The following is a 22,681-nucleotide window of genomic DNA, read 5'->3' on the forward strand; positions in this document are numbered from 1 at the left end:
CTGTTTTTTAGCAATGCAGTTTTATTTCACTACATTGGTTTGTTCTGGCTGTAATTCTTCCAAGACAGATTTATTTGTACTTCTGGCAGTCCATGGTATATTCAGTGTTCTTCACTAATGCCTTAATTCAAATGCATGAATTTTTCTTCAATATTCCTTATTAGTTGTCTAGCTTTCGGATGTATATGAGGCAATTGAAAATATCATGGCTTGGTCAGACACATCTTACTCCTCAAAGTAGCATCTTTGCTTTTTAACACTTTAAAGGTCTTTTGAAACAGATTTGCCCAATACAATATGTCATTTGATTTCTTGACTGCTGCTTCCATCGTGTTGATTGTGGGTGCAAGTAAAATGATGAATGTTAGAATAAGGTAAAAGTAGAATTATGTCCTCCAATTTTAAATCCTTTAAACATAACAGGTATTTTTTTATATATGTGCTTGTGTGTATGTGTGTATGTAGAAATACACAGCCATGTCTAGGTGTCTATGAATAAGTTTATGATGGGAGGGGAGGTTTGTAGTTATTTTAAAAAAATCTAAGACATATTTAATGCCATCTTCTAAATTACAGATAAAATATTTTTTACTGAAATTGTTAATTGCTTTTTAAAGTACTTTCTACACTAATTTTGTATTTGTTCTCATAAAACTTTATGTAGGAAATATTTTTACTGTATATTTAGCCTTTTTACTTCTAGAAAGAAATGGTTAATTTTATAACATGTTCATGATTTTTGAAAAGATAGGTAGTTTTCCCATCGTAAATATAAAAACTTTATTCTTTGTCAAGCTTATGTTGCTACAGTAAATACAATTTATGAAATCTGAGAAAACCACTGGCAGCCGTAATGTAAATAATATATTAGGTATTAGATTACGATGTTTAATTTTATGAAGACTTAATTTTGCTTAGCAAAGCAACTGTGATCGCTGAGTACAGATGGTAGAAAAAAATCTATGTTGCATTAAGAACTAACACAATTATGTGAAGGGAAATACAGATATTATGAGGGACAAGTGGGTAGTATGTATGAATATTCATAGAAATACGTATAACTTCTTAATTTAGTAACCTACCACAGGGGATTTAGGTATTCTAAGTAAATAATCCTATGACACAGAAAGACTTATTAAGATTTTTAATTAGTATTATTTTAGAATAAAGAAACACTAGAAATAACAAAAACGTTCAGTATCAGTAAATTGGTTTAAAAAGTTGAGGTAAACCTAAATAGTAGGAAGCAGTAGATTTTCAAGTCAGATCCTCTCTGTTCAAATCCCAGGATCTAGTATGCTGCTATGGGGGTACAAAGGTAGTTAATACTCAGTTCTCCCCATAAGGAGTTCCCAGACCAGTTACTGAGGCACACAAATAACCAGACACAGGGGCAAGGGATAAGCTCCATGAAGACACTATACTGAAGCCCTGTGGGAGTTCAGAGATCAAAGGATCAAGGAAGGTGACTTCCTCAAGCTACCTTTGAAGTATTTAATAAAGTTCAGACTTGTAGAGGTTTGAAGGAAAGTCATTGTAGGATGAAGGGACAGCCAAGATAAAGGCACAGAGTTGGAAAACTTAGGTGTATGTATGGCGAACAGTGAGTAGTCTTTGACTGAAACTTGAATTTTTTTAGGGCAAGTAGTGTTAAATAAGGCTCTGAGTGGCCACGTGGTAGCATCTGAAATGCCAGTTTATTGTAACAGTCTAAATTTCAAGCTGATAAATGGGAAGCCGTTGAAAAAATTTACCAGATAGTTTAGTTTTTATCTCATGACAAAGGGGTTTATTTAATGATGTAGCTAAAGGATGTCATTGTTAAGTGGTTCTGTTTATGAAGTAGTTCTGTGATGTCTTAGTTATCTAGTGCCGGTATAACTGAAATACCACAAATGGGGGCTTTAACGAACAGAAATTTCTTTTCTCAGACTTTGGAGGCTAGAAATGTGATTTCAGGGTACCAGGTCTAGGGGAAGGCTTTTTCTCTCTCTTGGCTCTGGAGAAAGGTCCTTGTCTTTTTGATCTTCTGCTCCTGGGAGATCTTCATGTAATTGGCATCTCTCTCCTCCCATCTCTGCTTCTGCTTGCTTGTTTAATCTCTTTTATATCTCAGAAGAGATTGACTCAGGGTATCCTATGCTAATCCTACCTCATTAACATAATAAAGACAACCCATGCCCAAATGGGATTATAACCACAAACATAGAGGATTTAGAACACATATTTTGGGGGGACATAATTCAATCTATAAAATTTTACCCTTTGGCCCCCCAAAATTCATGTCCTTGTCACATGCACATGTGGTGAAACATCAAGGGCACTCTAGAAAGATGGTATACATGATAACACCCCACTTGTCTTGGTTACTGTCATGGATTGAATTGTGTCCCCAAAAAATATGTGTTGACTTGGCTAGGCCATGATTCCCAGTATAGTGTGGTGGTCCTCCATTTTGTGATCTGATGTAATATCCTATGTGTTGTAAATCCTAACTGTATGATGTTACTGAGGTAGGATTAGGGAGAGTTATGTTAATGAGGCAGAACACAATCTACAGGCTTAGGTTGTATCTTGAGTCACTCTCTTCTGAGTTATAAAAGAGAGGTGAGCAGAGAGGAGAGGGACCTCTTGCCACCAAGAAAGAAGAGCTGGGAGCGGAGCACGTCCTTTAGACCGAGGATCCCTGTGCTGAGAAACTCCTAGACCCAGGGGAAGATTGATGACAAGAACCTTCCCCTAGAGCCAACAGAGAAAGAAAGCCTTCCCTTGGAGCTGGCGCCCTGAATTTGGATTTCTAGCCTCCTAAACTGTGAGAGAATAAATTTGTTTGTTAAAGCGATCCACTGGTGTTTCTGTTAGAACAGTAGTAGGTAACTAAGGCAGTTACTGTGTGTTTCTTAATATCAATTTTTTAAAGCCCTTACCTCAGTGCTGTGCATGTAGTTGGTGCTCAGTAAGTATTTGCTGATTTAGATTCTCAAAGAAGAAAGGACTGCATATAATGCCAATTGCTTATGTTGATATTGTATTTCTATTTTTAGGTATCCAGAATGCTACCAGGAGGACTTTTAGTTCTTGGAGTATTTATCATTACAACTTTAGAACTGGCAAATGATTTTCAAAATGCCCTACGCAGAGTAAGTCTGGTCTGTTAAAAATTCTTAATATGGTCAAAGTTACGTATTTTAATTGAGAATGCCTGTGTACAGTGATTCTAGTGTATTTAAATTAGTGATTCATAATTCTTTATGTTGGGATTATATCAAAACAACTTTTTACCTAATTGCATGGGTATCTTGAGTGTAATACATGTAAATGTTTATGTTTTCCATCAAAGCTGCATGTTTTAAAAGTCTTTATTTTAAAAATAATTTCTTACTATCATGAAAAAAGTTATAATGGTTTAAGAGTTTTTCTTGTATCACAGCAGTGTTCTTTTGCTACACTTCCCATTTAGTATCAAGTGATTGCTATAATGTGAAATTAAAAGTTGAGAGTCTTCATCATCTGCTGAATTCTCTCAAGATTCTGAGAGTAAAACAAAGAAACGACAATCAAATACTTATTCTTTATTCCTGGACAGAGTGTTGATCTCGAATCCACTGTTTTGTTTTAATTTTATTCCTATGTCTGCAAATTGGGTGGCATAGTTTAGAACTAAATATGAAGGGCTACAAGCTGTTTTCCATCAAGCTTAAACCTAAAGCAATCTTTGAGCAGTCAGTTTTTACCTTTTTAGTGTTCAAGATCCAGGTGAGTTTTCAAAACAAGGGTATTTCACAGCCCAACAGTAAGAGAGAACCCAGAATCTTGGGACACGCAGAACCCCCCCAAAACTTTAGTCAAAAAGTGTGTGAGAACTGTGGGTGCTACAAACTCTTATGGACTTGTGACCTTCTATCAAATGTCCCAGCCTCAAACCTTTGATATTTGCACCTCAGGGAGTAAGGGAAGAAAGTTGAGATGCTTCTTTCACCTGGTCACTGATCCAACCTGCCATTTTTTTGATTTTACATAAAGTTACCTCTTTCACCATTGTTCATCCTCTTTGGCATTTTGTGATGTAATCTAATTCTGTGTGTGTTTGATAGCATTCTGTGCATCCTTCTGTGGTTGGCCCTGGATTACATGGGGTGAAGGTGGGGCCGGTGCTGGAGAGTTACTGACAGGTCCTCCTTCCTTTTGCTTCTGTATCTCATTTCTAAGAAGTATATAACTGCTTAGAAATGCTTTGTCTTAAAAATTATCAGTGTTCAGTTGCCTAACTTTGTTACCATTGACCTTCATCTGAGGGACACTGTAAGAAATAACTTTATAAAAATTGTCAGGTTCTCCCATAAGGTTACTATTAAGGTTATTGTTAAGAACTTTGCTCATTATATTATGTAATTTATCTTTATGGAAGAAATTTCTTTTGGATATCATTATTAAGAAAGCTATGCCTGTTCTGATCTATTTGTTTCACCTATTAGAAAGTTCAGAGCCAAATTTATGACCCCTCATGACAATATCAAGTATGCATTTTCATCGTTCTTATTTCTGGTGTAAATTTGTGTCACTTTCAATTTTTTTCACTTTTAGTTTGTTATTACTATATTTTATGTATCCTTGTATATTGCTTTAAATCTTTTGTAACATTTAAATAAGAAATGCTAAACGGTTGACATGCTCCATTTTTGTAGCTTAAAATCCTTGTCATTTCTCATTCTAATTAAAGCAGCTATTCTGTACTTCATTTAAATGTTACCCAAAAGTAATTTCCCATGTCCAGTTGATCACTAATGACAGCAAATTATATTTTTCTACTTAAAACCCGGTTTTATATATTCCTAAAAATGGAATTTAAAATAGTTAATAATAAGTTTCACTCCTTCTTTTTCCTGCACTCACTTTTCTTTTTGTTTTATATTTAATTGATACGTGTTTTTCTCTCCGTCAGCTAGTCTTTGCTGTTGAAAAGTCTGTGAATAAAAAGAAACTGTGGAGTTTCACAGAGGAGGAAGTCTCAGAACGAGTGACACTTCACCTTTGCTCCACTACAAAAAAGTATCTTTTGTTTTGGTGTTTATTGTTAAAAATATATGGTACCTATCAAAATAATGCTCCTGAACAACTTTTCTTTTTCCAGAATTCAATTGAATTACCATCATTTTTAAGATAGTCTTAGTTTGTAAGTTTTTCTTTAAATAGTACATAATTAAGACTGCTAATAATAATAGTAATAATGGTTGTTAAAAATGTCTTAGGGTTGTAAAGGGTTTGAGAAGGAGATAGCAAGGGCTCAGGATTCTGATTTCTTTACCAACTGTCTATTCTTGTATACCCAAGCACACAATAAGTCCCCTAGAGAGAGAAAAATGCCCACTCTCAGCTTAGGTAAAGTGACGCATTAATTGTGTGAAAGCTTTAATTTCCAATTCCTATAGATAAACTCTGTGGGAGAAAGATGTCACAGTCTGCTTCCATAAAGATTTATAGCCTCGAAAACCCTATGGGGCAGTGCTACTCTGTCCTGTAGGGTCACTATGAGTCGGAATAGGTTAGACAGCAATGCGTTTTTGGAGTATAGGTAAACTCTACAAATCGAAGCACAAGTTGGCTTTGAATTTCTTGAAAACTTATCCAAGAAATTTTCATGACTTTGACTAAAGGTCAGGTGACACTAAAAGCCCACTATAGGGCCTCCTTAGCTTCTCTCCTCTACATCCTGCCAGGACAAAGGTAACTCCCAAGCAAAAAAGCAGCCTCACCGAGGGAGTATAGCAGTCCAAGGGCCAAAGAAACTAGGGCTTCAAAGACAAAATTCAAAAAGTAATCATTTCTCCAGAAGCAGAGATTTTAACTCCTGTGGTATTAACTGGAAGTTCATGTATAAGACCTTTGACCCAATAAATATTCTTAGGCTTGACACCATCCAAGTCAGTATTCCTCTTCTATGTTAAGGAGGGTGTGTATTTGAAGAAAATTTTGCAAGTGCTTCCATTCTGTTCATTGTCATTAGCAGGATTTGTAGGTAGAAGGAAATAGTTTTCAAGCACCACAGATATTATAGGTAGAGCATGTGCGTGTGTATATACATATAACGTGTATGATATGTATGTATACGTGTAATGTGTCTATATGTATATTGCTTAATATATAGATAAATTAACATCTATATATGTAATGTATATGTGTATATATGCATTTAAGTGTATGAAAGTATGATTGTAAAAACTTATATGCATGTACTGTGTTTTATTTTTATTTCTTAATGGATTTTTAAAATTTAATTATCAAGAGTTACTTCTATTTTTGGTTATTTCTGTCCTTAATTAGTAAAGAATATTTTGTCGAACTTATGATACCCATGATCCAAAGGTAAGAAAAATTACTCTCTAAAGATATTTCTGTGTCATAAATTTTGAAATAAACTTTATTTTTATAATTAGTCTTAATTATTGTCAATGCCATTTCTTCCTGTTGCTATTCACAACCGCCTGTAGTTCTTTTTTTCTTTTCTTTTTGAAATGTAGTTAATTTTATTAGGGCAATAACGAATGCAAAGAAACATATATTTTTAATTGTTAGAATCTTTTCATCATGTGCGATCAATCTTGTTTACATGTTCAGTTTTTTTATTTGGAAGACTGGTAGTAAAAATGTCTAAGGGCTTTTAGTAGCCACAGTGTCTATGAAGCAAGCTGTCTGTATTCAGTGGAACCCAGACTTAGGTTTTGAAAAAGTAACTTTGTGACCCTCTATTTTCATAAATAGGAAATTCACAGAAATATGTAGTTTATTGAGGAGAAGCAGCAGTTTTGAATCAGGTTACTCAGGTACACAACCTAAACATAATGCACTTAATTCGCTAATTTAAATAAGCTAACATTGCTGCATAGTCTGTTAGCAAGGATGGAACAGAAAGGAGAGTGTCTGGCACCTGCGAGTTCACTTAGTGATTATTTGTTCCACATCAGAAGCTTCAGAATCGATACTATTGCAGATGAGAGCTAGAGGACGAGGGGACTTTTTCAGATATCTGAACAATGGACGTTTCTGATCCTTTTTCTGCCAACCCTTCAGTGGGGAGGGTGAGGTGAGAGGGTGCCAGGTTACCTGGATTATACTGAACTTAATATATACCTCATTTTTATTTAGTTCTTATCTGTATCCCTTTGAACAAAGAATTTGGCAAAATATATTGGACATCAGATTGTATGGGTTATCATTTTGTATATTTTCTAATATTTTATTGATCCATGTATTTTACCTAAACCACATCATAATTTATGCTTTTCCCTCTTTCTCACTGCTGAAGAGTTCAGCAAGACCAGCAGATTGGAAGTACCAGAATGGACTATCAACTTCATGGCTTTCCTTAGAGTGTACAGTTCACATTAATATTCACATTCCACTTTCTACTACTAATGCCAACTATACTCTGGAGAAAAATACAAAGGTATCAGAGCAAAATGTGTTTTCTTTAGTAATTGCTGAGTGGACAGTCTGCTTTAATTCTGGTCGTCTGTGCCATTTGTTTTATAATCCTCAAACATTACATTCTATTTATAATGATATTGTTAGAAGTAACCAACTGCTCCTACCCAAGCCAGATTATAAATTTTTTTAGGTGTAGGACAGTGTCACAATGCTAGTGTATTTAGCATAATCGGCATTCAATAAATATTTGTTAGTTAAAATGTAGTTATGAGTTGGAATCGACTCGACAGCAGTGAATTTGGTTTTGGGGTTTTAAATAAATTTTAAAATCTAGTTATGTAAAATGTATTTATGTAAGAAGGCTTCCTGTTTGGCCTTTTTGCTCTCTTGGTCCTTAATTTTGCCTTTCCTTTTCCAATTCTTTCTGCGTTTCTATGCCATTCTTTTGTTCATCTCATTTAATTTGCTTTTCTTTGCTTCCTACTGAAGTAAACAAATGGAGTTTAATTTTTCCTCCTTAATACTGCTTTATATTATTTGTTTGGGACTCTTTCTTTTTTCTCCCCCCCCCTTTTTTTTTTAAGATAATGGGTATTATTGAATGTTATTTGACTGTGTTCATGTAATATCACATAAGTCTGTGATATAAATGTTAGTTTGGGATAAAGTCCAGGGGGAAAAAACCCCCAAAACTGTAAGGTTCCAAAAATGGAGGATACACTCTTTTTATTCAGGAGACTTAATTTAAGTACAACATTACTAATACTATGGGATTTTTAATATTTCTGTATGTTTGGTGGAATAAAGTAGAGTCTAGGGAATTTAATTTAGATGGAATTATAACTGAAGAATATCCATGCTGTGTTTCTTTCAAGAATGGGCTTACACGCTGGGCCAAGCAAATAGAAAATGGTGTATTTTTGATTAATGGCCAAGTTAAAGATGAAGATTGTGACCTATTACAAGGACAGGTAAGTTAAGAGACAATTACTTTGCTTATGAAATTATTTGTGCTTAAGGAAAAATAAAAGATACCTTTAGCTCTTTAGTCCTTGCCTTTATGAAAACAGGAGTTTTCATCTACAGGTAGTCCCTGATTTACAGTCTATGTAAGTTACGACAGACTACACTTTAACGACCTTCTGTTTTTTTGTTTGTTACTATGTACTATATACAATTTTGTAGTGCATACTTTGCTGATGTCATCATATCTGTAAGTTTATATGTAATGTTTTCAACCCCAAAAGATGAAGGTTCGATTTGTAAAGATACTGATAATAAGAGGTAATAATATGAAAACTTGAAAAAAAAAGAAAAAGGTATTCAGCATGCATCAGAACTGATTTACAAAGGAGTCATCAGAACGGAACCCGATCGTAAGTCAGGGGCTACCCGTACTTCTCATTTCTAAAGTCTTTTAATGTAAAAGATGAATTTTTTTTCCCCCAAAAATGATGGAAGAGGATTATTTCTGATCTAATTGGAATCCTAAAACCTGAAGAAGGGAGTGTCATATAATCTGAAGGTCCTTTGAATGGTAAACTGCTTATTGAAAACTAAAGGCCACGTATCATTTTGCCATGATAGCAGTTTCAAGGCTATGTAGGGCCATCTTAAAGGAAGGGTCTGTGAGGCCTTCTAAAATAGCTTTGACCTAAAGGAAGGGGAACTTTGGTCATCTCTCCCTTTAGAGCAGGGGTCAGTAAACATTATGTATAGAATCAGGTAGTAAATACCGTAGACTTTGCAGACCAGATGGTCTCTTGTAACTATTCAGCTCTGCTGTTGTAACATGAAAGCAGCCACTGACAATATTGAGTGTTTCTGGTTGTGCTCCAGTAAAACCTTATTTACAAAAATAGGTGGCAGTCTGGATTTGGGCCAGAGGCTACATATAGATTGCCAATCCTAGCTTAGAAAAATAAAAGTAGAGAATTTTTATGATATTAATGGTTTTTAGGAATACACATTGATTTAGAATATACAGAGTTACATACCTATTGTTATGGATTGAATTGTGTCCCCCCAAAATGTGTGTTCAATCCTAACCCCTGTACCTTTGGATTAATCCTGTTTGGGAATGATTTTCTTTGTTGCATTAATGAGATCATGTCAGTGTGAGGTGTGTCCTAAACCTAATCACTTCTGAGGTATAAGAAGAGCAGATTAGACACAAAAGCAAGCACAAACAGGGAGTAAGATAGATGCCACATGAGGATTGCCAAGGAACTTCTAGGGCCAGTGCCTTGAATTCTGATCTAGCCTCCTAACTATGAGAAAATGAATTTCTGTTCTTTAAAAGCCGGCCACATGTGGTTTTTCTGTTATAGCATCACTAGTAAACTAAGACGTAGGAAAAAGCTATGTTAAAAAATAAGTAATGGTACTTGTTTTTTTCTCTTAAGTCACTTGATATATAGAATAGACCCTAAATTATCTTTTATGTTCCAATTGCATTCTCAACAATCTGGCTTTTTAACTTTGTGTTTTTTTCAGAAAAAATCTTCTAGAGGAAATGCTCAAGTGACTCGTCAGTCTTTTGATGTCAGAGTTCTAACACAGTTGGTAAATATTTAAATACCACTTTGGGTATCGAAAATATATTATTTCTTACAATAACCATAATGGACGTTTTCTGTTTGTATGTTTATAAATAAAGTATCAAAGAATTTTTAGAGATGAAAGGGAGTATATTAAATAGGTAGTTCTAGAAAGTTCCTCCCAAGAAACATTAATAAAATCTACTTATGTCTTTGGCTCAAGGCTGTTAAGATATTAACATCAACTAGATAACAATTGAAAAAAAATAATAAATATATGAGTGTGTGTATATATGCGTGTACACATGAATATATAAGTATTTTGGGTTGCAGATTTTATAAGCAAAGTTGCAGTTCTTAACAACTTAAAAGTAAAAGAAGTGTACACAGATCTGCCAAGAGTGGTCATGTACTTAATTTGAAGTAGGTTTGTACCTCCTTATATTTTATAAAAATCAAAATATTAGCAAGTTTTATATTTTTATCATTATTTTAATTATACATCTTTTCAGTATCTTGAAGAATAAAAGGTTAAAGCTGCTGATTATTCCTAAAATTATACATGCTTTTGATTTTAATCCTTTTTAAGATTATCTTAGAGAACAGGTGAGGCACACCCCTGTTTTTAGGAAACAATTTCAATATTCTGGAAACCTAGAAATAGGAACTACTAGCAAGAGTAGTGTTTTTTTTAACTAAATAAAATAGAATTAAAAGCAATATGATGTATGATGACATTTTAACTTCATTTTCTGTGATTAGAAATAGAGCATTACTAAACTGTCACTGGACTTAGGCCACTCAACATGTGTTCTCAATTTTCCTTCTCAATACCTTGAAGTACTTTTATTTTTATTGTTCTCCTTCCTTTTAATTTCAGAAGAAGTGTCCTTTGTCTTAAGGCTATTCCTCCACCTATATGCTCTTTACTAGTTATGCTTATGTGAACTCTTGGTTTATTAAACAATATGATTAAAATTTTTAGTGATAAAATTGCAGTTGAGGGATTTATAGTGTGTAGGGATATAGAGAGAAGAGTGGTAAATACTGTCTTAAAAGTCAGTTTCTTGAAATAATATTTGATGATGTTTGTATTGTGTGCCGTGAACTCAATCCCGTCTCGTAGTAACCCTTTAGGCAGAGTAGAACTGCCCCTGTAAATCTTTACAGAAGCAGACTGCCGCATCTTTCTCCTGCGGAGCAGCTGGTGGGTTAAAACCTCCGACCTTCTGGTTACTAGATGGGTGCTTAACCATTGCACCACCAGGGCTCTTTATAAAATAGTATATTTTTGTTAACTTTTCCACTGATCACCTTGGCTAGAAACTTTTGAGTGACTGGTGTAGGTATTCCAGAGCCCTGGTGACACAGTGGTTTTATGCACTTGGCAGTTTCAGCGTGCAAGCCGCTCTGCAGGAGAAAGATCTAACAGTCTGCTTCTGTAAAGATTGCAGCCTTGGAAACTCGATGGGGCAGTTCTGCTCTATCCTGTAGGGTCGCTATGACCTGGAATCGACTAGACGGCAACAGATTTGGTTTTTTCTGTTTGTTTTGGTTTTGGTATGTATTAAGTAGTCAGTAAATACTTTATGCCACTTTCCATCCACTCAACCTCCATGAAGTTTTGCTGATTCATTCTTTGCAGTGTTAAGCTCATCTTTTATATTCCTTAAAGCCCCGTTGCCATTAGCCTTACAACAATTATTATTTTACCTAGATTATCACAGGTTACTTCTGCCTGGTTTCTCTCCGTATTTTCACCCTTGCCATAAGTGATATGCTTACTCTGAAAACCCTTAGACCTTTTTTTTTTTGTGTCTGTTTTATAATCATATGATATTAGGTATGATTGGAGTCCTAGTGGCACAGTGGTTAGGGGCTCGGCTGCTAACCAAAACGTCAGCAGTTTGAGTCCACCAGCCACTTCTTGAAAACCCTGTGGGGCGGTTCTACTATGCCCTGTAGGATTGCTGTGAGTCGCAATCAATTCAGCAGCAGTGGATATAGGTTCTTTGGATGGCAAAAGGCACTCAGATAAGTGAAAAGCAGATTGATTGTCACTCAAAGCTCCAAACAGGAGAAGGCTACCAAGCAGAGCCACCCAGGAAGTGTACCTGGGGACAGGATAAGAGCAAGCTGGAGTTACAGGAAATGGCTTATATATGGGAGGTGGGGTAGGGCGAACTAGGTTATGCAGGCTTCCTGGTGATTGGACATTTTGACAGATCCCTTGGGCCTGAAGAAGAAGGGGGCTGTCTAGGAACAGTCCCTGGGTGTTAGGCATCTGGAGGCTTCTATATGTTGTAGCCCAGGAGTGTCAGAACTTGATAAGGAAGTAGTTGGAATGTGGGCTTAACAGCCTTCCTGCGAAGGAGAACTGAGAATTTTTTAGCCACGATCTCAACATTGAGTAAAGAAAACACTTGTGAAATAACATCTTTTAGAATATTTTCCGTATTTCTAATCTGTCCTGCATATAACCTCACATCCTTTATGAATCACAATTTGCATTTAATCATTCTTTCAGGAAATATTTATTGAGTGCGTATACAGGTCAGCCACTGCTTGTGTTACTCTCCTTGCTCAAAATTTCTTAATGGCTCTGTATTGGCTCGTGGAAAGGTAATTCCAGGCTCTTCATAGCCTCAGCATACCTTTTTTAATTCTTATTTTCTAACTTGCTCTTACTATTCTAGATCTGTGCTTGCTATGCCATTAAAATTCTGTGTATTTCCTGAACCATGTGTCTCGCTAGTGCCATGTTTTTTCTGTTACCTATGTCAGAGTCCTATGTGTACATTAAGGTATAGCCCAAATACCAGCACTTCTTTGAAGTTTCATTTGGTCACCATAGCCAGAGGGATTTTTTCTTATCCAAAATCCCATATCCGTATTGCAGAAGTTCCTCCACTTAATGAACAAGTTAGAGCCCCAAAGGATATTTGTAAGCCAGTTTGTTCTTAAGTCCAGAGTAATCAAAGAGAAGTTTACATTTGTAGAACCCAAATGCGTTTCCACCAAAAAGGAATGAGACTCAGTCCTTATGTCCTTTCAAACTCTTCTCCTTAATATGTTTGATTGTATGTGTGTGTGTATAGCCTTTTATATAAATATATATCTATACGTGTGTATATATATATATATAACCAAAAAACCAAACCCATTGCCATCGACTCAATTCCAACTCATAGTGACCCTGTAGGACAGAGTAGAACTGCCCCAGAGAGTTTCCAAGGAACGCCTGGCGGATTTGAACTGCCAGCCTTTAGGTTAGCAGCTGTAGCACTTAACCACTACACCACCAGGGTTTCCTGTATATATGTGTATATATATGTGTATACACACATACGTATGTATACATATATATATATATAGTCACGGTGTTTTCAGTCACCTCGTATGCATGCTAAAGCTGGACAGTGAACAAGGAAGTCTGGAGAAGAATTGACACTTTTGAGTTGTGGTGTTGGTGAAGAATATTGAATATACCAAGGACTGCCAAAAGAATGAACAAATCTATCTTGGAAGAAGTATAACCAGAATGCTCCTTAGAAGCGAGGATGACGAGACTACATTTCATATGCTTTGTACATATTATAAGGAGAGATCACTCCCTGCAGAAGGGCATCATGCTTGATAAAGTAGAGGGCCAGCAAAAAAGAGGCAGACCCTCATTGAGATGGGTTGACACGGTGGCTGCAACAATGGGCTCAAGTATAACAACCGTGAGGATAATACAGACCTGGGCAGTGTTTCATTCTGTTGTATATAGGGTTGCCATGAGTTGGAGAAACTCACGGCACCTATCAACAACAACATATTATATATGTATGTATAAAATAGGGCATCATTTTCCAAAATGGAATAATTTCATGTGAAATCGATGAGGGAAACCTGTTACTCCTCCACCTTCACCTTATGGATGTATTGATAGTCTCCAAAGCGTCCTAGGAAACTTAGTCCAGATCGAGTACCAGCATGGTCCCTTTGTTGCTGGAGTTGAAGATAGTTATTTTTATAATGGACCTGGGACCTGTAGAACTATTTGGTTTGTGACAATTTTTTTGTTTGTTTTTTGTTTTTACCAAGAAGACCTGTTTAAATTCTTAAAAAAAAAAAAAACCAGCCTTTGCGTGAAGTACCATCAGGCACCGAGTGCCGAGGCCGTTTTGGTGGCTGCATGTTTCAGGTCCTCCTGTTTGTGTCGTGTATTTCCTCACTTCTTGCTGATGATTTGCATTTTATTCTTCACAACTGACCCTACTGTTTTGTTTTTTAAATAATATTGTGAATGTTTACACAGCAAATTACATATATATTTGACAATTTCTACACAAATTGTTCAGTGGCATTAGTTACGTTTTTCACAATGTGTTAGCATTCTGGTTGTTCCCTTTGACCCTATTGTTGAATAATTTATTCTAAATGTACTTATAACATGTATTAGTTTCTTACCACTTCCAGTTTTGTTTTGATCATGATTTTTGTTCCCATTGTAGTTTTAGGCTTCTAATAGTACTTTGTTTCATTGCTTTCCTTTTTTCACACTTATTAAAGTTAAGAGGTGAAAAGTATCGTAAAACACCTCAAAAGCAAGTGGGAACTAACACTCCTTACAGTGAAAAAGAATGGGACTGTGAGATAGACATAATTGATTATAACCACTGATACCATTATCTGGTGACAGGCATAGCTGACTTGCTTTGTTTTTCACTCTGCAGTGTAGTACCGTATCTGTGAAAGATAGGAATCGAATATGTGTAAATGAGTGTGTGTACACTGCCTGTACTTTTACCATATTCATCACATCCTGCTTTGTACCGCAGTTATTTTGTGTGTGTCTTACGTTGCATACTTTACTATATTGTCTTCTTTAGATATCTTTTCATCTTCACAGTGCTTATGTAAACAATCTGCAAATAATATGTTTTTAGTAAATGAATGAATGTTGGTGTCTTAGGTGGTTGTATTAGTAAGAAAAAACTTAGATGTAGTTGTTTTAATTTCAGGCTGCATTCAAAATGCCCAGTAAATAATATATAACTTAAAAAGAGAAAAATGATGGCCTTTTAATAATTTCTGGAGAATATTTTCAAACGCTTGGCTCGGTCAAAAATCTCTTCTCTCTCTTTAAAACAACTTATACAGTATTTAAATGTTTCATGTAACTGCTATTTATTAGCTGTTAGAAATAAAACAGATTTTGTCTTTCAGCTCCTGAATTCAGACCACAGATCCACAGCCGCAGTCCAGATCTGCAGTGGTTCTATCAACCTTAAGGGCGCTGTGAAATGCAGAGCTTATATTCACAACAGTAAACCCAAGGTTAAAGATGCCATGCAGGTACAAAAAGGAATAACTGGTGTATGAAAAGCAGAAGCATCTTAATATAGCTCTTCAGATATCCTAAAATTTTATCTTTTTTCCATCTTAGATTGCATAATTATCAATCTGACTTTAACTGATAAAGGCCCAACTTGTCGGACAGTCCAAATACACCATATAATTAGTTCTGAGTTTTTTATATGTAGAATATCTATTTTATGCTTTTCTTAAAGTGATGATTCTATATATTTATTAAGTATTCTACAGTGTGGACTTATTAATTCACTTGACATCCTCTGAGACACATTAAATTTTTTAAATAAAAGGAAAAGTATTCATTGGAAGGACTATTAAGTAGTGTTCTATAATCTATGAAATTCAGAAATTTAAAAACTGAGGGCTGCCACTTTTGTCGCAGTTATGTATTTCCCCATTTAGGGCACTGGAATTGTTTGGTTAGATTCAAAATTTCATTCAGTTATTTGGTTTTAATATGTTGTTTAGATGAGGACTGTGCAAATTTAACGTTAAACTATTAATGAATTAATAAGCATGCTAAATAAGTGGAAGTTAAGAAGTTGAATGGTGTACTATTTATTTTGGATGTACTATTTATTTTAGGGGACATGAGTATGATTTTAGTAATAAAATAACCTAAATCTAAAGTAACTTTTATTTCTTACTGTGTTTTTCCTCTCATTTTTTTCCATAGGCCATAAAGAGAGATATATTGAACACAGTTGCTGATCGTTGTGAGATACTATTTGAGGACCTGCTTTTGAATGAAATTCCAGAAAAAAAAGTTATGGGTATAAAATACGTACTTTTGTTATTTTACATGTGTTTAATTGATACGGTAACAGGATGTGACGATATAATAGATGTCATTTTTTATATCTACCTTTATTATAGGAATATGTCATCTTTTACCATTATTATTGAATGAAAAATTTTCACTTGCCACCCAAAAAATTGTTTTGAACACTTTATAATAGCAACATGTGTCAGTATTGAACAATTTCAGGGAGAATTTTATTTTTAATTAATTCTGAGCGACCATCCCCTGCCAGAATGAGTAAACTTTGTTGGTATTTTAAAGTTGATATTTTTTATTAATATCCTTGAGATTTTTTGGAGTTCCTGGGTAGTGCAAACTGTTAATGCTGTTAATATGCTCAGCTTCTAACCAAAAGATTGGAAGTTTGAGTCCACCCAGAGGCACCTTGGAAGAAAAGCCTGGTGACTTACTTTTGAAAAATCAGCCACTGAAAACCCTATGGAGCACAGTTCTACTGTGACACACATGAGGTTGCCGTGAGTTGGAATCAATGAAAACTGGTAGTGGTATGAGATTTTTCAAGGATTATTCCTAAATGAAATATTTATTTATTAGTGTTGAGTATCATAAAATAGGTTTCTTAATAAGTACTGGAAACCCTGATGGTGTAGTGGTTAAAAATTCGGCTGCTAACCAAAAGGTCGGCAGTTCAAATCCATCAGGCACTCCTTGGAAACTCTATGGGGCAGTTCTACTCTGTCCTATAGGGTCGCTATGAGTTGGAATCGACTTGATGGCAATGGGTTTGGTTTTTTTGGTTTTTAATAAGTACAAATTTGTGATCCATATATGATTAATCTCTTTTATTGTTACCAAATATTTTTTCTATACTAGTTTATATACTTCTCAGCTGTTACTCTTTAAATGTACTATTTTTTAAATGGTACATTTAGAAAAGGCCGAGTCATGGTTTCTTAACTTTTTATAATTATTCTGTCTTTTGGAAACTTAATAAATGCCATTTTGGTAATTTGTACTAAAAATTGTTTTTACTGAAAAAAAAGCTATAATATTGAACATGCTTTTTGAAGCTACACCCTCATCTTTTCACTTCTAATATTTAGATGCGAGTAGATTGTAATTCACATTTTAGATATGCACATAATTGAACCATTAGCTTAAGGGAATATTTATATGTTTATAAGAAAAAAGCATAGCTCCTCTGTATAACTTTTTTTAGTACTATTAATCGATAATACATTAGATCTGATGGACTAATCGTAATAGATCCTTGAAATTGCCAGATTTAATATTTGCCTTTGTCCGTCCAGCAGTTCACAAGTAACCGTTATGATCTATGCACTAATAATGTATAATTTTGCTGATATATGAATACGAGTCTTACAGTAACTGGGCTGAGATTTTTATTTTGATCACTTAGCCAGCCAGCTGTCCTAGCAGCCTCATCTCAGAATGACATTGTTTTTACTACTTGACTTTGTGTATATGGTAATTGTGTGTTAAACAGTTCATCCTTTTATAGCGACCTTATAGGACAGAGTAGAGTTGCTCCATAGGGTTTCTAAGGAGCGCCTGGTGGATTCAAACTGCCATCCCTTTGGTTAGCAGCTGAACACTTTACTACCCCACCAGGGTTTCCTTAAGAGCATCAATGCGTATTAATACCTTTGTTTTTAGGACTTTCATGGATATGTGGTTGTATCCACCATTAATGCCAAGGATCTAGCTTATCATACACATTAATAAATACTCTTTTACATTTAAGAATACTTCATAAAAATGGTACTATATGATTGTCCTAGTATTAGTTTATATTAAGTGATTTAGTATTTTGAAATTTTTGCTGATGCCAATTCATAAAATTAATGGCTTTAATAGTAGTTGTACTATTTGTCATTAAACTTAATATTTTAGAAATTAATGCTGCTATTTAATTCTAAATATTTTTAAAAAGTCAGAAGAGCTTTCACTGGTAATTGAATGATCTTTTAGGACTGTGTGCAGAGAATAAACAGTGGAAGTAGTTTGTGGAAAAAGCAAGGACTTTGAAATTTTTGGTCTCTGTGTCTACCCTACCATGAGCAGAATGGCCTTGGGCACATGACTGAGCCTAGCTAAGCATCCATTTCCTTGTATGTAAAACAGGGTTATAATACCTAAACTGTGAAACTGAGATTAAGTGAAATGATGTTTGTAAATCACCTAGTACAAATTGGTATGAGTCAAGCCTTCAGTAAGTAGTAGCTGCTATTATGTTGAAGGTAGTGAGGGAGAATTACTTATTTTATGTTACCCAAAAACCCAGTGTCGTCGAGTCGATTCCGACTCATAGCGATCCTACAGACAGAGTAGAACTGCCCCACAGAGTTTCCAAGGAGCACCTGGCGGATTTGAACTGCCAACCCTTTGGTTAGCAGCCGTAGCACTTATTTTATGTTAGCTGTCTTTAGAATTTAATTTTTGCTAAATGTAGCATTATCTTTCAAAAAGAAATCAAAAGTGAATTAATATATTTCAAGCTTTTAGCACAAGTCTATGATAATTATTCCAGCAAAATGTTAGTTAACCTTAAATATCAAGATAAAAGAATAATTGCAAGTATAATAGTACGAATAAATATAAATTTGGAAGCTGAATATATGTATGTGTGTGTGTGTGTGTATACACACACACAGCAAAATAACCAAACCTGTTGCCATTGAGTCGATTCTGACTCACAGTGACCCTATAGGACACAGTAGAAGTGGCCCCATAGGGTTTCCAAGTTGCGGCTGGTAGCCTGATGGATTCGGACTGCCAACCTTTGGTTAGCAGCCGTAGCTCTTAACCACTGCACCATCAGGGCTCTGATATATATATATATACATATACATATACGTGTACGTACACATACACATACACATATACATATATACACGCACACGTGCACACACGCGCACACGCAAACGCACGCACACACACCGAATTGTTAGAATTTAGATTTGTCGTCATTTTACCTAGCTTCTCCTCCTTATACATGGGAAAGAGCTTGTAGGTACTGTAACATATAATATAGCAAAACACAGAATGTGTGACAAGAAATGGATCTGAATGGGAATATTTTCGCATGCATAGGAAGTCTGCAAAGGGCATATTAAGTCCACACGTCAAATCTTTAAACATAATCTTTGCGTTTTGGTTGTCAGAAAAAGAACATAATACTTGAATGACAGTGAAAAATATAAGAACTAATCAATCTTTTTACTTGTTGTGGTTTTTCCCTTATTTGATTCCCCTTCATAAATATTACAGACTTCGTTAATTATATCTTAGAAGCCCCCATTCAGTCCTGCCCAGCTTCTCTCAGTGGATGGCCTACTCGTTGTGAGAAGTGAGGTCATCAGTTGTGGAATCTCCTCCATCCTACTATCCACACCGGTTTGCACCACTTTTCCACTCAGAACATTGTAATCTATTGGCCCGTGGTCATGGTTCCCATCTCTGGATTGCACTTTTCATCCCTTCATGCAAATGTCTGCTTACCCTTTAAGACTCAGTTCAGATATCACCTATTCTACAAAACTTTGTATAACACTCCAGTATGAGTAGGATTCTGTGTCTTAGCAGCAGAAACCTAATTCTTGTAAAATAGGCTTAAATTAAAAAAAAAAAAAATCTCTCTTTTTGAAGTTACTCAAATAATGTTAAATTATATACTCTGACACTGGAAAGTACCTATACAATTCTTTTTATACTTTTTGAGATGTGTTTTTTAAAAAAGACCTGCCCTCCCATTTTTAACCTAAGATCAGTTTGAAAATTTGGACTTATTTAAATACTGAGTTGCCCAATTAACTTATTAATTTGAAAATTACATTTGCTTTTTCTTTATTAATGAGTAATTTAAAAAAATTATTGCAACCAGTTCTTTAACATTTGATTTTATAGATTTTCTTTTTTTTTCAGGCAAACCTAGAATTAATGTGATTTGATTTGGATTTTAAATTTTGCATGCTAATTACTCATACACATCTTAGCCATCTTTGGAAGTTTTGAACTTTACCTGCTTCAAGTAACTGTGGCCCAAAATAAAATAATATATTCCTAATTTTAATGTGGAGCCCTGGTGGTGCAGTGGTTAAGTGTTCAGCTGCTAACCAAACGGTCGGCAGTTTGAAGCCACCAGCCGCTCCTTGGAAACTCTAAGGGGCGGTTCTACTCTGTCCTATAGGGTTACTGTGAGTTGGAATTTACTTGTTGGCAAAAGGTTTGTTTGTTTGTTTTAGTTGTGTTTTTTTTTTTTACAACTTAGGTACTACAGTACAGATTGCAGTAATGTAATTCTACAGCTAGGCGGCGATCTGGTCAAAGAGTAAAACTTTCTCCCAGTTCTGTTCAAACAAGATAATAAGCAGAATCTGGAAGGAACACGTAGTGTATGTAAATCAACATTTCCCGTGACCATTAAGAAATTCATTATCTCTGTTTCTTATTACATAAAGCTACCATTAGTTTTTTTGACAAAGAAATGTAGGTTACTACCTTTGTGAGCCCTAGTTTTCTAATTGGTTTTTAAGTTGGTAGCTTTTTAAATCATACCCTTTGCTGGAAGAGTTTATTCTTTATATAAAATCTCTATTTGTTGATAGTTCATTAGAACCATAGTGTTCAACCAAATGGTAATTGTATGTCTGTGTGGGCCATGACTCTTTATGTTGGAAATGGGAGGAATTCGTACATTCCAGTTTGTGAATATTCAAGGAAGAATTAAACAGTTATTCACTCTTTATTTAGGTTCAGATTCATTTTTTCTAAAAAAGATTGAAGGCTGTTTGCAAAGAGGCAGACAAGTCAACCAGATAAAATAAATATTACTAATAATAATGAAGCAAAGGGAAAATGAAAAGCCAAGCAAAATGGATTTGGTAGTGAGATTAGTACATAAAATGTCCGTCTTGATGTCCTATATGTTCTTGAAGATGCTTGTAAGATGAAGTCAGTGGTAAGATTAGTACAAAAATGTATGCTGTTTTTTTTTTGTATATGTTACATGTACGTGGGCCACTGATTTGCATGAAGAAGGGGAAAATAAGTTGTAAAATTCACAGTGCTTATTATAAAGCTAAACATGGGTGGGATTATAAAGCTAAACAAGGGCAACTTTTCTGAAACCAGGAAGGAAATTCTCTCCTGGGTTCTCCTTCATAGGACAGTGGGTAATACAAGAACATGTAATCAATAACATCCTTATGTTGAAGGCAGTGATACTAAGTTTCATAGGAGTATTATTTAGGTACTTTGCATGGCTAGGGATATCAAGGGAAAACAGAATTCATTATGAGCAATTTTGTGCCAGGTACATTAGAAGTTAATAAAATAAAAATTATTGACCTTTTAGGCTTTATTTCTAATAGAAGCTTTCGTATATTTCTTGAAAATATATGTCATTGATACTAGTGGCATACTCATCTAAATATTGCTAATGTTTCTTTTTTTAGATTCTGAAAAAGAGTTCCACATGCTCCCTCACCGAGTTTTTGTCCCCATCCCTGGATCCACTGTAATGTTATGTGATTATAAATTTGATGATGAGTCAGCTGAAGAAATCAGAGACCATTTTATAGAGATGTTAGATCAAATGATTCAAATAGAAGATTTAGAAATTGCAGAGGAAATAAACACAGGTAATGTAAGATGTATTTAAGAAGCTTATTAGAATACAACTAAGACTACATAAGACATCTAGTTTAACTATTGTGTCTTTAGATTTCCTTAAAACTAGTTCTATTTGACATCTCAGAATATTAACTGAGGCATATTAAAATGTGTCTGTTTATTTTCTACATATATAAACATACTGAACTTCTCTGTATCGTTCCAATTTTAGTATGTGTGCTGCCGAAGCGAGCCCTTTTTATTAAAATGTATCTGTTTATTTTCTGCATATATAAACATAGTGTTTTCTTAGAGGATTTTACCGAAATTTAGAATATATTTTAGTCTTTTCCTAGCCTAGCAAGTAGAACGTCACATAATGACTTTAGTCTTAAATAGACAGAAATATATAGCTTTAAGTATTTCTTCTATTATGAGAGACATTTTCTGAAAATTCATTGCCTTAATTAACTTGGTTAAGTCTCACAAAGTTTTTAAACATTTTATTAAATGTTTGGTTTATATTATTTGTCTTTCTTTCCATATCCTCCTTATGTAATTGGGACAATAAGCTGAAATAAGCAGTTCCAAAAATTAGATAAAGATGATTATTATAGTGCATAGATTTGTCATACAATCCAGTTATGTAACACATCTTCCTCTCTTAGTACTTAAAATACACTTCTTTAAATATGTTCTGATTTGCCTTTCTAGGAGTATGTTACCCTGAATTAAAGCTAATATTTTAGTAATATTAATCAGTATTAGCATAGAACCTACCATGTGCCAGGCACTATTCTAAGAGCTTTAGACATACTACATCATTATATATATTATAATAATGACATGTGATACATGTTATGTCATTGTAACAACCCTGTGACATAGATACTATTATTAACTTCAAGTTTCAGATGAGAAAATTGAGGCTCAGAAAGGTTAAGTGACTTTTTCACGA

General features: G+C 34.7%; 1 protein-coding gene across 4 annotated transcripts in view; it reads left to right on the plus strand.

Moving 5' to 3' along the window:
• ODR4 (odr-4 GPCR localization factor homolog) overlaps positions 1-22,681 on the plus strand; it is a 53,688-nt gene that overhangs the window by 12,922 nt on the left and 18,085 nt on the right. For 3 of the 4 annotated variants that reach the window (XR_007515230.1, XM_049867974.1, XM_049867976.1), the window contains exons 4-12: positions 3,045-3,140; positions 4,943-5,049; positions 6,327-6,363; positions 7,304-7,444; positions 8,301-8,396; positions 9,922-9,990; positions 15,180-15,308; positions 16,003-16,099; positions 21,567-21,752. Coding sequence is in view for 3 of the 4 variants with exons in the window: in XM_049867974.1 (XP_049723931.1) it covers positions 3,045-3,140; positions 4,943-5,049; positions 6,327-6,363; positions 7,304-7,444; positions 8,301-8,396; positions 9,922-9,990; positions 15,180-15,308; positions 16,003-16,099; positions 21,567-21,752 (958 nt within the window). In the remaining variant the exon portion in view is untranslated. Of the gene's footprint in view, positions 1-3,044; positions 3,141-4,942; positions 5,050-6,326; positions 6,364-7,303; positions 7,445-8,300; positions 8,397-9,921; positions 9,991-15,179; positions 15,309-16,002; positions 16,100-21,564; positions 21,753-22,681 lie in introns of all 4 variants that reach the window. The other variant, XM_049867975.1, reaches the window with a different exon arrangement.

This window comes from Elephas maximus, chromosome 24 (genome assembly GCF_024166365.1).
Source record: "Elephas maximus indicus isolate mEleMax1 chromosome 24, mEleMax1 primary haplotype, whole genome shotgun sequence".
Classification (NCBI taxonomy): Eukaryota; Metazoa; Chordata; class Mammalia; order Proboscidea; family Elephantidae; genus Elephas; species Elephas maximus.